This window comes from Nicotiana tomentosiformis, chromosome 8, assembly GCF_000390325.3.
Source record: "Nicotiana tomentosiformis chromosome 8, ASM39032v3, whole genome shotgun sequence".
Classification (NCBI taxonomy): domain Eukaryota; kingdom Viridiplantae; phylum Streptophyta; class Magnoliopsida; order Solanales; family Solanaceae; genus Nicotiana; species Nicotiana tomentosiformis.
The window spans coordinates 2,212,700-2,226,606 of NC_090819.1; the positions used below are offsets into that span (position 1 = coordinate 2,212,700).

Sequence of the window (13,907 nt, forward strand, 5' to 3'; positions counted from 1 at the left end):
GGCCGCCTCTGTCGACGGATAATATGGATAACCATATTATCCATGGGTTCTTGAATATGATCACTTTTGAAAGAATTTCAAGTCTCCCAAACTTGAGTAATCCTCAATTTGAGTCTAAGTGGATAATATGATTTTTATCTAAATTTAATCCGTTTTTAAAAAGTTTATTATCCAACCTATTTTTTAATAAATAATATTGATAGATAACTGTTTTCTTTTACCCATTTTGCCACCACTAACGTGAACCAATTACCTTTTGCTCCGCCTGTATGTGTATTAAAAAAATTACTTAATTATTAACTTGAAATTATTGTAGGAACTCATAAACTTTGTATCTTGTGGTGGATTGATTGCTAGTGTAAAACTATCTTTATTGCTTGATTTCACCAGACCAAAAAGTAGATACTACTATTGCCTAGGCAAAGATTTGCATTGGTAACTTACAACTTTGAGTTGGATCCATAACTTAAAACGGCCTAAGGTTCTTCTGAGAGCTACTAGAATCCCCGTCTACTCTTTTAGTTAGTTCGACTTATGTTTGTGACAATAGTTATAGTTGATATGTTTGGTATGATAAAAGTTACTTTCTCTATCTCATATTAATAGTCATGATTGCTAAAAATAGTTATTTTATATAAAATTTATTTTTTGGTGCTTGAAAAACATTTTCTGTTAGTGGGGAGGAAATGATTTTTCTCTCGACTATGTAGGACAAAAAACATTTTCTTTATAATTGTCTAAAAGTTTTAACTTTCAGATTACTTGTTTATTAAACTTTAATACTTGAAGTTTTCGTTAAAACACTACTCGGATTTGCTAATGTTATTGATATGTATACGAGTGCTTACGAGAGAAGGATGCATAAGAACCCATCTCTAAGATCTTCAACGATAGAAAGGGCAGTCAACTGCACAAAGTGCCTTGTATTCACGCAGAGTCCAGGAAAGGCCGCACCCCTGGGGATGTGATTAGACAACCTACCTAATGCAAGCATTAGTGAGTGACTATTTTCACGGCTCAAACTCGTGACTTATAAGTCACACGGAGATAACTTTACCATTGCTTCAAGACTCCCTTCCTAAGATCTTCAATTATATAGATCATTTTTCAAGAATGAAAACTGTAAGGTTAATTTTCCATCATCCAACACATGTAAGGAATAATATCTTCCCTATCATATCAAAATACAACACTCGGAAAGAGACTAGTTTCACTCTTTGTGCACCATCCTCTTGAGATTTCAAACAAAGAGTGATGTTACATAGCACTTCAGCTAGAGAAGACAAACTTCTCAAGAGAGGTCATAAGCCAAAACTTTATAAAGAATTTAGCAAATGAGAGGATGACTAGTGCATAAATTAGTAGTGCATTTCAAAGGCAACAAGGCCACAATAAGCAGGGGAATGTCACATGCATATAAACCATTTTAGGATGATAGCCAAAAAGGAAAGATGTAGTGTTAGCAAACACACTAGCCAACACAAATTAGCAAGCCAGAATACATCACACCGTATAAATTGAGTTTCACTTATTATTACCACGGCGAAGCACTTCTTGACACTAATACGTATTGAATGTAGAAAGGCATGAACATACAAAATAGACAGCAATTCACTCAGATCAGACCTGTTTATTTCAAGAGGTTTCAGGAGAAAATTTCCTTTTTTATCAGTTTGGTTGCAGGAACAAGGTTAAGCATGAGTAATTAAAAGATCTTCAAATTTAGGTCATTTCAAAACAACCTCATATTACCCCCCCCCCCCCCAAACCCCCACCAGCCACCAAAAGAAATCCGAGGGGGATAGGGAGTGCTTAACTTAATGCTGCAAAGACGTGTTCTTTTACCACCATCAATACAACTACGAAATGAAGGCAAAGATCAATCGAAGATAGTAGAGGCACAGCAAGTTCATTGCAGCACCTCGCGTTTATCAGGTCAGTCACTTTAGACAAGATACCACTACCTTTACAAAGGAAAGGTACAAAATACTGAAATAAGGCTCTCTTTCTAGCTTTCCCAATACTTAAGCTATTTAACTATGTAGGCATGCATCAGTCATTAAACCGATCAGAAGGAAAATCCCCGTACGATTGTCATAAGATTGCAACAGCAACAATCTGGCTTCAATGCAACATAGCATTAACACTTCAGGCAGCCAAAATAATAAACCAAAGGAGAGTTATATAAGAACTCAATTATTTGAGACATTCAGTGCTATATATGAATCCAGTGTTGAAGTGCAATACAAATGCTTTCTTTGAATGGTTACACCAGTAAACCTTGTTTAAATGGAAAATTAAGGTTGCGATAAAAACTCGCAGAAAGAGAAGTACTAACAGAAATATGTCGCTTTGTCTACTTTCGCAAATAAAATGTAGTTCATTGCCACTAGCCAACATCCAATCTAGTGTCAAGTGAGATAAAAGCTAAGTAAGAAAGCGCAACATAACCAAAGTGCTATCAAAATTGTAAAATCCATAACTTGGTCAGACAAAAAACTCGACCTGTTCAAGACCAAGCTCTGAGTTTATGGTTTTCTTGCATATCGAAGATAGCACAAAATGCCTGCAATAGCAACTGAAGATACAGCCACCACTGACAAGCCTACTTTTACACCCGAAGATCCAACCTTATTCTCCGCTCCTGGAATTCCATTAACATTGCTGTCAACATCTCTTTCATTAATCAACGTTTCCTTCTCCTCTAACTTCTTCTCCAGCTCAGCCACTTTACCCATCATCTCCATTATCCTCTTCTCCAAATCATCTTTCACCATATGAAGCGCCTCCTTCTCCTTTTTCCATGCCTCATTGTTCATCACAGCAGCCTCTAAATCCTCAATCTTCTTCTTTAAGCCCCTAATTTCTTTCTCCTTCACTTCTACTTCAACCCTCTGATCATTTCCACTAGCTTCCAACTTCTCGACTTTCAACAATAACAAATTCCTTTCACTCTCAATGGCACTCAATTTCCCACTCTTCTCATTATCACTACTCTTCAAACCCCCCAGAGCCAACTTCAGTTTCGACAACTCCAAATTCGATTCTTCTAGATCGTTCATCGCAGTTATGAGATCATGCTGCAGTCGTGAGTGTTCGCCCTCGAGCTCTGCTGCTCGTGCAGCTACTGATCCTAAAGCCTTATTCTCCGACTCAAACTTCTCCGCCTTCTTCTGCAACTCAACTTTTTCGTTCTCCATTTCCTCAATCGAGTGCTTCAATTTCTCCATCTTCTCTTTGACAACTTGATTCTCGTGAAAAAGTTGATTGTTCTCTTGCTCCAAGGCAGCTATCTTCTGCGTCAAAGGAGAGGTTTTCAATGCACCCTCAGAATCCTCCTCTCCTTCGATCTCCACTGCATCATCAAAAACCTCCCCGTTGGCAACATTCTCGTCAGCCATAGTAATAACCTGAAATCAATAGAACAATATTCCTGTCAAACAGTGGCGAAGCCAAAAATTATCCTGGGGATATTCAAGATTTAATATATATGTACCAAAAGTAATATCTGACCTATATATACACAGTATAATTTTTTATATATACAATATAATTTTTCTGAGTGTTCAACTGATAAATCCATAAAATGAAACTTTGAGAAAATTGCGAAACAGCAAATTCACTGACCGAGAAATGAAAAATTTTGAAATCATCCAATTATGAAAACTAGATTAAATAGGCTCAATTATATGGAATTCGATTTACAAGAACAGAACTAAAAACTTCCGTTCCTAATATGTAATTTACAACAATAACATCTACCCTTTAATCCCAAAGTAATAAGATCCTAAATATTCATTTCATTTCAAAAATGTATTAAAATTCTACAATTTCCTAGTGCGAGACACCTGAAGGGGAAAAAATAACAGAAAATCAAATAATCAAATATCAAATGATAAACAAAAATAAAAATTAGTGGAATGTGAACGCTGTACCTGAGAAATGAAGAATGTGAATTCGATTGGAATTAGGGTTTTGGTTGTTACTGTATTATTATTTGATTCGAAAAGATCACTTTTTGGTGTGATTTGTGGAATCTAAAAATTAATGGGTTGTGGAATTGTAAGGTGGCGAATGACGATACGATGTGATTATTGGACAGCACCGAATCAGAAGAATGATTTTTGATTAGTGGGCGCCATGTGCCTAAAACGATGTAAAGGACTCAACTTTTCTTCTTTTACACAAAAAACCCAAATTCCAAATGGATTGGTACTTGGGAATAAAATTGGCAAATAGCCACATTTTGGGCCCGCTATTAGAGTTTGGCTATCTTTCCAATTGTATTGACAAAGTAGTCCCATAAAAATATACATATTTAAAATACGGATGAACTCCAACAATCGATGTTGGATTTCAAATATTTTACAGGTGAAACTCCAACATAATATACTAGAGTTTTAAAAATTCTCTACAGGTGTAATCCCAAATATATGGTACTAGATTTTAGAGCTTTAAAGAAAATATTTAAACATAATATACTGGAATTTAAACCTTCATATATTCAAACTCCGGCAACAATTACTAGGGTTATAATCGCTATAGGTTCAAACCCTAGTAATGATTATTGGAGTTCAATACTTTATAGGTTCAAATCCCATCAATAATTAGTGAGATTTGAATCCTTTTCATATTGTTTCACTCAAGGATACACAGTCACGGAGTTCTAACTTCCACGAGTTGAAATACATGATATTATCCTAGAGTTCAAAAGAGGTACCATAGGTGAAACAATATTCTTAGGTTCAAAACCCAACAACAATTGGGTTTCAAATATTTATAGGTTCAATCCCCAACAACGATTACTGGGTTTTAAATATTTATAGGTTCAATCCCCAATAACGATTACTGGGTTTCAAATATTATAGGTTCAATCCCCAACAACGATTACTGAATTTCAAATGTTTATAGGTTCAATCCCCAACAATCATTATTGGGGTTTGAATCATTTTCACATGTTTCACCCATGGAAGATTGAACCCAATTATTTTGAACTCCATGAATCGTTCCTAGATTTTATACTAGTAAAGACTGAAAAATCAGAAAACTTGCCTCGGACTTTGGATTCCAGTATAGACTGTTGGATTTGTGTTCTGTATTTTAGTTGGGGGATGGCTACTTTGCCATTGTAATTTAAAACATGGCTAAGCTCTAATAGCCTGCCTAAAAAGTGGTTAACCCATCTAATTTTTTCGGTATTTGGTGGTTGTTTGGGAAGTTCAAAGCCAGTAGGGTAACGAGGGAAGTGCACAATTAGTCACCAATTAGAGATGTCTTCACTCTTTAGCCACTGTTTAAAATGTATTTACTCTTTAGCCAGTGCTATATAAATTTTTACCCGCCTTGACGAAAATACCCATGTGCTAGACATGGGTGCTATGTAAATATTATGGACAGCTATGTAAATATTATGGACACGGTGTCCTTAACTTCATGAATGTTGTGTAAATATTAAGGACAACGTGTCCTATATTTACACCTTCCGTTGTTAAACTTTAGGATATCGTGTTCTTAACTTCATATGTGCAGTGTAAATGTTAAGGACATGGCGTCCTTAACTTCATGTGTGCAGTGTAAATGTTAAGGACATAATGTCCTTAACTTGTATTTGCACCTTCTGTTATTAAACTTTAGGACCTCATGTCCTTAACTTAATATGTACCGTATAAATGTTAAGGACATGGTGTCCTTAACTTCATGTGCGTAGTGTAAATGTTAATGATATAGTGTCCTTAACTTTATGAGTATTGTGTAAATATTAAGGACTAGTGTCATTAACTTCATGAATATTGTGTAAATATTGAGGACAAAGTGTCATGTATTTGCACCTTCCATTGTTAAACTTTAGGACATCATGTTCTTAACTTCATACGTGCAGTGTAAATGTTAAAGACATGGCGTCCTTAACTTCATGTGTGCAATGTAAATGTTAAGGACACCATGTCCTTAATATTTACACAACACTCATGAAAAAAGGGTAAAATCATCTTTTCGTATTAATTTTAATAGAGTAATAACTATTTTTGCTCAGCATTAAAAATACTGGATAAAAACTAAATGTCATATTAAAAGGTGGCTATCCCACGCCATTTCTACTAGGGTAACTGGGCCATCTATTGTGGGCCTAGACTTTGATAAGAATGTGTGAGATCTTTTCTTTTTCTTTTTTGAAGAATTAACCTAAATAGCCACTCATTCAACCGTTTAAATTAAAAATAGCTGGCAGATGTATATTATATGTATTTTTTTCAACAATGTTGTAACTATATTTTTGTTTAGCTTATGTTCTATCGAAAATAGTCTCTCTATACACACTATCCTCCACATACTCCACCTGTGAGATCACACTGAATTTGTTATTGGTGTATATTTACTATGTATAATCAGCATATAATTTATATATATTAGCAAGAAAAAATAAATAGTAAATCTGGTCAGTTATTCGTGTAAATATTCTTTTTTTTTCCTTTTCTTTTGGAGATTTTACCACATAGTAACCCAACAAAGCCCACAACATGTAGTGTATAATCCGTGTGTATACATTATACACTATACGCTTGCTATATATTGGTTATACATCGACTATATACTGATCCATCCTTTTTCTGTTTTTATTTTTCGCATAACGACATTAACGATCTAACATTCCAACTCTCTAACTGGAAAGCACATTACTTAAAAAGCTATATTGTTTCTACTCTATTTTGAATTCCTCTCGAAATTTACTAAATAATGAATTTCTCATTTTTGTTAAAGAATAAAAAAATTAACTTTTTTCTATTTCATCTAAAAAAAAATTGATCAATTACAGATAAATTATCTGTATTTCAAAATCAAACATTTAAACCTCCCATGACACAAAATATTGTATATGATTCCCATTAAAAGTGGAGTTTTAAGTGTTTGATTTTAAATATACAAGGATGACTGTTAACAATTGTGTAGAATCTATCTATATATATTATTAAAAGGAGAGGAAAAAGTCATCTCCTTAAGTCAAGTGGCAGTCTAGAAAAAAGTCACATGGCATAAATAGTTAATAATTAGTTATTGCTTATTGTTTATGAATTTAAATATCTATAAAATAAAATATTGTATAATAAAAAACGAAAATCAAAAATATTCTATCCATTCAAATTGGAGAGTAATCTATAACTATATATTATTAAAAGGAGAGGAAAAAACCATCTCCTTAAACCAAATGGCAGCCTAAAAAAAAGTCACATGACATAAATAGTTAATAATTAGTTATTGCTTATTGTTTATGAATTTAAATACCTATAAAATAAAATATTGTATAATAAAAAACGAAAATTAAAAAAATATATCCATTAAAATTGGAGAGTAATTTCAAGTCACAGTTTTAAAATTATTTTAAAATAAAAAATCTATATATTATTAAAAGGAGAGGAAAAAATCCTCTCCTTAAGCCAAGTGGCAGCCTAGAAAAAAGCCACATAACATAAATAGTTAATAATTAGTTATTTAATTAATAATTAGTTATTGCTTATTGTTTATGAATTTAAATATCTATAAAATAAAATATTCTATAATAAAAAATGAAAATGTAAAAAAATATATCCATTCAAATTGGAGAGTAATTTCAAGTCACAGTTTTAAAATTATTTTAAAATAAAAAATCTATATATTATTAAAAGGAGAGGAAAAAGCCCTCTCCTTAAGCCAAGTGGCAGCCTAGAAAAAAAGCCACATGGCATAAATAGTTAATAATTAGTTATTGCTTATTGTTCATGAATTTAAATATCTATAAAATAAAATATTGTATAATAAAAAACGAAATTTAAAAAAAAAAAAATCTATCCATTCAAATTGGAGAGTAATTTTAACTCACAGTTTTAAAATCATTTTAAAATAAAAAACTAAAATTACAAAAAATAAAAAACTACCAATTCAAAATTTCTTTTTTTTTAAAAATAATTTTTGTTTTTATTTTTAAAAATAAAAATTTATTTATTCAAAAAATATTATTTATAATAATTGAATAAAATATAAAATAAAATAATATATCTTTTATTATATTATAAAAAGAAAGTAAATTTAAATAAAGTAATATGCTAATTAAAGTTTCTATTAACAATGCAATAATATTAAATATTGGATAATATAATAAAAAACAAATACCGAACAAGTCTATTATTCGATGCCTATATAAGTCTCATTAATTTAATAGAGGTTTTATTCATTAAAATTCAAATAATATTATTGAAAATAATAGGATAAAATTTTAAATAAAAAAATATTTCAAGAAGTAGACAAAATTATTAAATAATATGCTAATATAAAATAAAAAATATTTCAAGATTACTAAAACATATATATCTTCTCTTATATTACAAAAAGAAAGCGAGCAAACAAAAATATTAAATAAAATAATATGCTAATAAAAATCTCTATTAACAATGTAAAAATACTAAACATTGGATAGTAGAATAAAGAAAAATATAGAATAAAAAAGTTATTCAAAAACTATATAAGTCCCTTTAATTTAATAGAGATTTTGTTATTGGTATATCATATTGACAAACAAGATGACAATTAAAATTTATTAAAGCAATACGATCTAATATGTTCAAACAAACCCGATTATAATTTAATTTAATTAATATTTTTTAATAGTGACCGCGCATCGCGTGGCAGAAAAATTATTTAATGACTATATAAGTCCCTTTAATTTAATAGATATTTTATTATTGGGTATATCATATTGACAAATAAGATGACAATTAAAATTTATTAAAGCAATATGATCTAATATGTTCAAACAAGCCAGATCACAATTTAATTTAATTAATATTTTTTAATATTGATTGCGCATCGCGCGGGTACAACTACCGGTATTCATTATATAGGAGATTTAGGTGTTTGATTTTAGTGTATCGAATGAGCGTATCTGCAACTGAGATTTATTACATAGTTGCTTAGATTAATTATTCTTTATATTTATGTATTAGTGTCACTTAGATTAATTTACTCTTGTTATATATGTTTGCGCTTTAAATAACTAAGATACGTGTAAGACAAGAAATTCCCAAATAATCAAATCAAAATATAGATAAGGTAGTTACCAAGTCTAATACAACGTGTTAAGTCAAAGATAATTATGGGGTTGCTTTCGTCCTAAAGTTTGACAAGGATATCATACAGCTCCTATAGCCTATAGTTTTGTCATTTTTATAACATATGAACTAGTGGCAGAGGCGGGTCCAGAAATTTACTTTTATAGGTTCAAGATTTAGACTCTAGGATATACCTCAAGGTACTATACAATAATAACCGAATGAAATACGAACAATGATATTTAATATATATGTAACAAGTACCGAACCATCTAACATAATATATGTTCAATAAATATCACCATTACAATTGTACCCGACGGGTTGTCATGTTTTGAAAACGATCAATAATCGCATCATTAAGTACACTTTCAAATATTTCATCTTCTATATAACAAACTAAACAGTCATTCAAAAATTCATCACCAATTCTGCTACGCAAGTCATTTTTGATGTACTTCATTGAAGAAAAAGCTCTTTCTACTGTTGCAGTAGCGACAGGCAATATCAGACTTAACTTCACAAGCAAAAACACAAGTCTCCAAGTCTTGTACAAATCTGTTTCAACTAATGTTTCTGAAAGATCTCCAAGTCCTTTCAAGTTAGAGAAATCATTGTCTTCTTTCACAAAGAGAATATAGTTGTCAAGCTCGTAACTGAGATCTTCAAGCTTTGAACCACTAAACTCATGAGGATAAAGTGTAGCAAGTTTCATAATTCTGTCTTTATCATAATTTGCAAAAGAATTATCCGGACTCAAACTAGCCATACCAAGAAGTAGATTACTATTCACCGCATCAAAACGACTGTTAAGCTCCGAAAGTTGCAAATCAATAACAGTATTAAAAACTTCGACATGCAAATGATGAGAATATGTAACACTTGAACTCCTACGCTTTGACTTTCCAAGATGATAGTTCTTATCCATTTCAGGGATCACAATATCATGCTTGGAACAAAATGAAGAGGCGTCATCTATCAATGATTCCCATTTAGATTCTCTTATCACTTGCAATTGCCTCTTGGCGAAACCAACAAGCTTCATAGCATTTACAATATCCTGATCTTTTCTTTGCAAAGCTATATTCAAATCATTTGTGATTGCTAATAATTTTAACATCAAATGTATCATATGCACAAACTCAAAAGATCTTATGTCATTCACTAGACTTTTTGCCACTGATCTCTCAAGATAATTTACACCCTCACTTACAAGAAACTCAAGTACATTAATGATTGACGAGAATAATACAATAAAGTTACGCACTGTCTTAAAATGAGAACCCCATCGGGTATCACCTGGCATTTGGAGTCCAAGTTCTTGATTTAGTCCACTTCCTGTATGAACTTCATCAAGCACTTGTAGCTCCTTTAGTTTTTTTGCCTGATCCTCTCGTAGCATATTCCTACGCTTAAAAGAACTTCCAATAATATTCAAGACATTAGCAACAATATCAAAAAATTGATCTACATCATAATATTTTTTTTGCAACGGCTACAAGAGTCAATTGCAATTGATGGGCAAAGCAATGTATACAATATGCCGAAGGATTATCTTTCAGAATTAAAGTTTTAAGATCATTGATTTCTCCTTGCATGTTACTAGCTCCATCATAACCTTGTCCCCGTATTTGAGATGGACTCAATGAGTGCTCTAAAAGCAAATCATAGATTGCTTTTTGTAATGACGATGAAGTTATTTTTTTAACATGAATAATACTAAGGAATCGCTCAATAAGTTTTCTCTCTTTGTTGACATACCACAGAACAAGAGCCATTTGTTCCTTATGAGAGACGTCCTTAGATTCATCAACCAAAATTCCAAAATAATCTCCATTTAAATCTTCAACTATTGCTTTAATTATTTCTTTCGCACAAGCATTCACGATCTCTTTTTGGATATTTGGAGCAATCATCATGTTATTTTGTGGAGCACTTTGTAGCACAACTTTTTTCACTTCATCATCCCTATCTGCATACCATTGTAAGAGTTCTACAAAGTTTCCTCTTTTAATAGAAGTTTCACCTTCATCGTGGCCCCGGAAAGACATTCCTTGTTTTAAAAGAAATTTTGCCACATCAATTGAAGCATTCAACCGAACTCGATAATCACTTTTAATTTTTTTAGACTGCTTGTCAAAAGAGGTTAGAATTGATTGCTTTTGATTAATTAAATCTCTCATCATCATAAAACATCTATTGTGAAGACTATTCACCTCTCCAATATGTGCATTAAGCCTTTCTGTAGCTTTATTCCAAGATCTAAAATCATTCTTTGTGAAAGAATCCCCAACTTTTCTATGTCCTCCATGCTCATTTTTAAACAAGTAACAACATAAGCAAAATGCTGCATCAACTTTAACACTATATTCTAACCATCCAGAGTATGAAGTGTTAAACCATTCAAGATTAAATTGACACATAAATCCACCAAAATCTCTTTTTGGAAAACTACAATTACGAGGTTGATAAGGTCCTTGTTGAATATAATATCTTCTCACTCGGTCACGTAAATTCGGAGGATACTCTGAAATTTGCTTTCTTTCTGCGGGATCAGGTTCAAGATTCAAATTCAACATTTTCTCTTTGTTTGATACCGCCGAAGGATTGATATTGTCATGAATAATTGGAGATGGAGAAGAACTCGATGTAGGAGGACTAGAACCAGAACCAGAACTTTGAGGAGTTGGAATAGCCTTGAAAAATTTCGTGATCATATCCACACTCACTAAAAAGATCCTAAAAATCACAAAAAAAAAAATTACACTTCAAGGTGTAATTGAAACTTAATCCAACCAAATTAATATTTCAACAACTTAAGTACTTATGAAGTTGGAGTTAATATGATACAATATCCCTAGCCCTAAAAGTAAGATTAGTTTAGGAAAGGATTGACTAGTAATTAAGTTGATATAAAAAGTTAAATTTAAATTCATTAATTTACTTAAAGTTTAATTATTATTTGAATTATTATATCTTAAACTTCCCAATGTAAGGTTCACACTTCACGCCCTTTCTGTAGTACATAGAGCAGTATTTTCTTAGGAGACAAGTCGAATCAAGACAAAACCCATCAATACAAAGCAATCTTATCATCTCTCTATTCCTTGTTTCTCTAACTATTTTCTATAAAAATAAGTTGAACTGCTTTGTGAAAAAAAAAAAAAGACAAGATCAAAAGTCAAAACACATCCTTTTGGGTGAAGTTTTGTTCTGAACTTCTGATAGTGCGTTTCTTATATGGAACCAAAATGCAAGAACCAAGAACAGCAGTGGCAAATCTTGTAACTTATAATTAATAAATATTATTGCATTATTATTGACAAAGAGCAATAGAGGCATACCAGCAAAACTAAAGAAGAGGATTGATTGCAGACTTGCAGTTTATGTCCAAGAAGAACTGAAGAAGAGCCTTTGCTTTTATTCTTTTGAAACTCTAGCTTTAAAAATTTGGGAACCGTGAACCTTCTGAAAAATGAAAGGTTTTGATCTCTTAAAGTTTTGTGAAGACCAACTTTTTTATAATTATTAAAAATCCCCACAAGTTAATGAAGTACATATTAAAGAATAAAATTAATTAGGTGGTCCTCATCTTTTAAGGATAAGAAACGGACCTCTTTAAATGGGAAGGGGCAAAAAAAGCCCATAAGTAACAAAGAAGTCAAACAGTAACTTAAATAAAATTGCAATAAAAGTTGTGTACGCAGAGATTCGAACTCAAGTCTTCTCGCAATAAGTGGAACTTCGCCCATCAGTTTTACCACTGAACCCATAGCCTCATTTAGTCTATGGGTTCAAACACTAATATATGATCATATTTCAGTAATTTTGCACAGTATATTCTCGGATTTTGTCGAAAGTTATGGGTTCAATTGAACCCGTATCCATAACACTAGATCCGCCCATGACTAGTGGTCCATAGAGTACTCCATCCACATTCTCATGGCCTAATTTGATTACAAAAAGCAATACTAAAAAGGGCAGCACGGTACAAGAAGCATCCTACGTTCACGCAGGGTCCGGAAAAGAGTCGCACCCCAAGGGGTGTGATGTAGGAAATCTACCCTAATACAAGTATCAGTGACTGATTCCACGGTTCGAACTCGTGACCTATAGGCAGGGACGGATCTATGTATATGGTTCGGGGTGGTACGCCACACGCAAGCTTTGACGAAAACTATATATATATATATATATATATATATATATATATATATATATATATATATAAGAAATAGTATATATATTTAAAGTGTCACCCACAAAACAAAAGTGACTAAGGTGCTAGTGGCAAAGATCCATCTTTTCCTTCTGCTGGTTGTGAGTTCGAATCTATGTATGGCTTTTAACTAATAAGATAAAATAATAATAATAAAAAGCTTTACAATTAAAATAATATTCCTAGAAAGCTAAAACCTAAAAGCCTTCCGCCACTTCCCCCTTTCCCAAAATTAGTCTCCGGCAAAAGGAATCCCAATTCCTAAGTCCCCAACACCCACTTTGCTCGTCTAGTCCGTTGGCTTCCGGTTATCACGCTCACTTCTTCAGTTCTTCTCTTTTGCTGTTTCAAAGCACGCTTGCTCACTAGTCACTACTCTACAGCCACCAATCACCATTGTAATGCTTCCTCACTTCCTCTTATTTATTTCTTAACCCTATATCTATGTGGGCTGTGGCTATTTTTTTCTCCATTAAATATATGCTTTTGCTCTGTTTTTTTTATTTAGTTGGATTTTAATGTTTTTGCAAAACTTTATTGTCACTTTTGATTTATTTATTATGTATTTATTTGATTTTGTTAAAAATTCTATGCCACTTAAATGGTTTCAT

General features: G+C 32.0%; 3 protein-coding genes across 3 annotated transcripts; all 3 read right to left on the bottom strand.

Moving 5' to 3' along the window:
• Positions 1-2,180: 2,180 nt before the first annotated feature.
• LOC104112355 (peroxisomal and mitochondrial division factor 2) lies at positions 2,181-4,206 on the bottom strand. Its single transcript, XM_009622242.4, has 2 exons — positions 3,936-4,206; positions 2,181-3,410 (listed from the first exon to the last, which is right to left on the bottom strand). Exon 2 carries the CDS (start codon positions 3,399-3,401, stop codon positions 2,529-2,531), a length of 873 nt encoding a protein of 290 aa, XP_009620537.1. The 5' UTR covers positions 3,402-3,410; positions 3,936-4,206; the 3' UTR covers positions 2,181-2,528.
• Positions 4,207-9,381: 5,175 nt separating this feature from the next.
• LOC138896806 (uncharacterized) lies at positions 9,382-10,479 on the bottom strand. The gene has a single exon (XM_070182135.1). The coding sequence runs from the start codon at positions 10,477-10,479 to the stop codon at positions 9,382-9,384; it is 1,098 nt and encodes a 365-aa protein (XP_070038236.1).
• A 70-nt stretch (positions 10,480-10,549) lies between these two features.
• LOC138896807 (uncharacterized) lies at positions 10,550-11,794 on the bottom strand. The gene has a single exon (XM_070182136.1). It carries the CDS (start codon positions 11,792-11,794, stop codon positions 10,550-10,552), a length of 1,245 nt encoding a protein of 414 aa, XP_070038237.1.
• Positions 11,795-13,907: the final 2,113 nt, after the last annotated feature.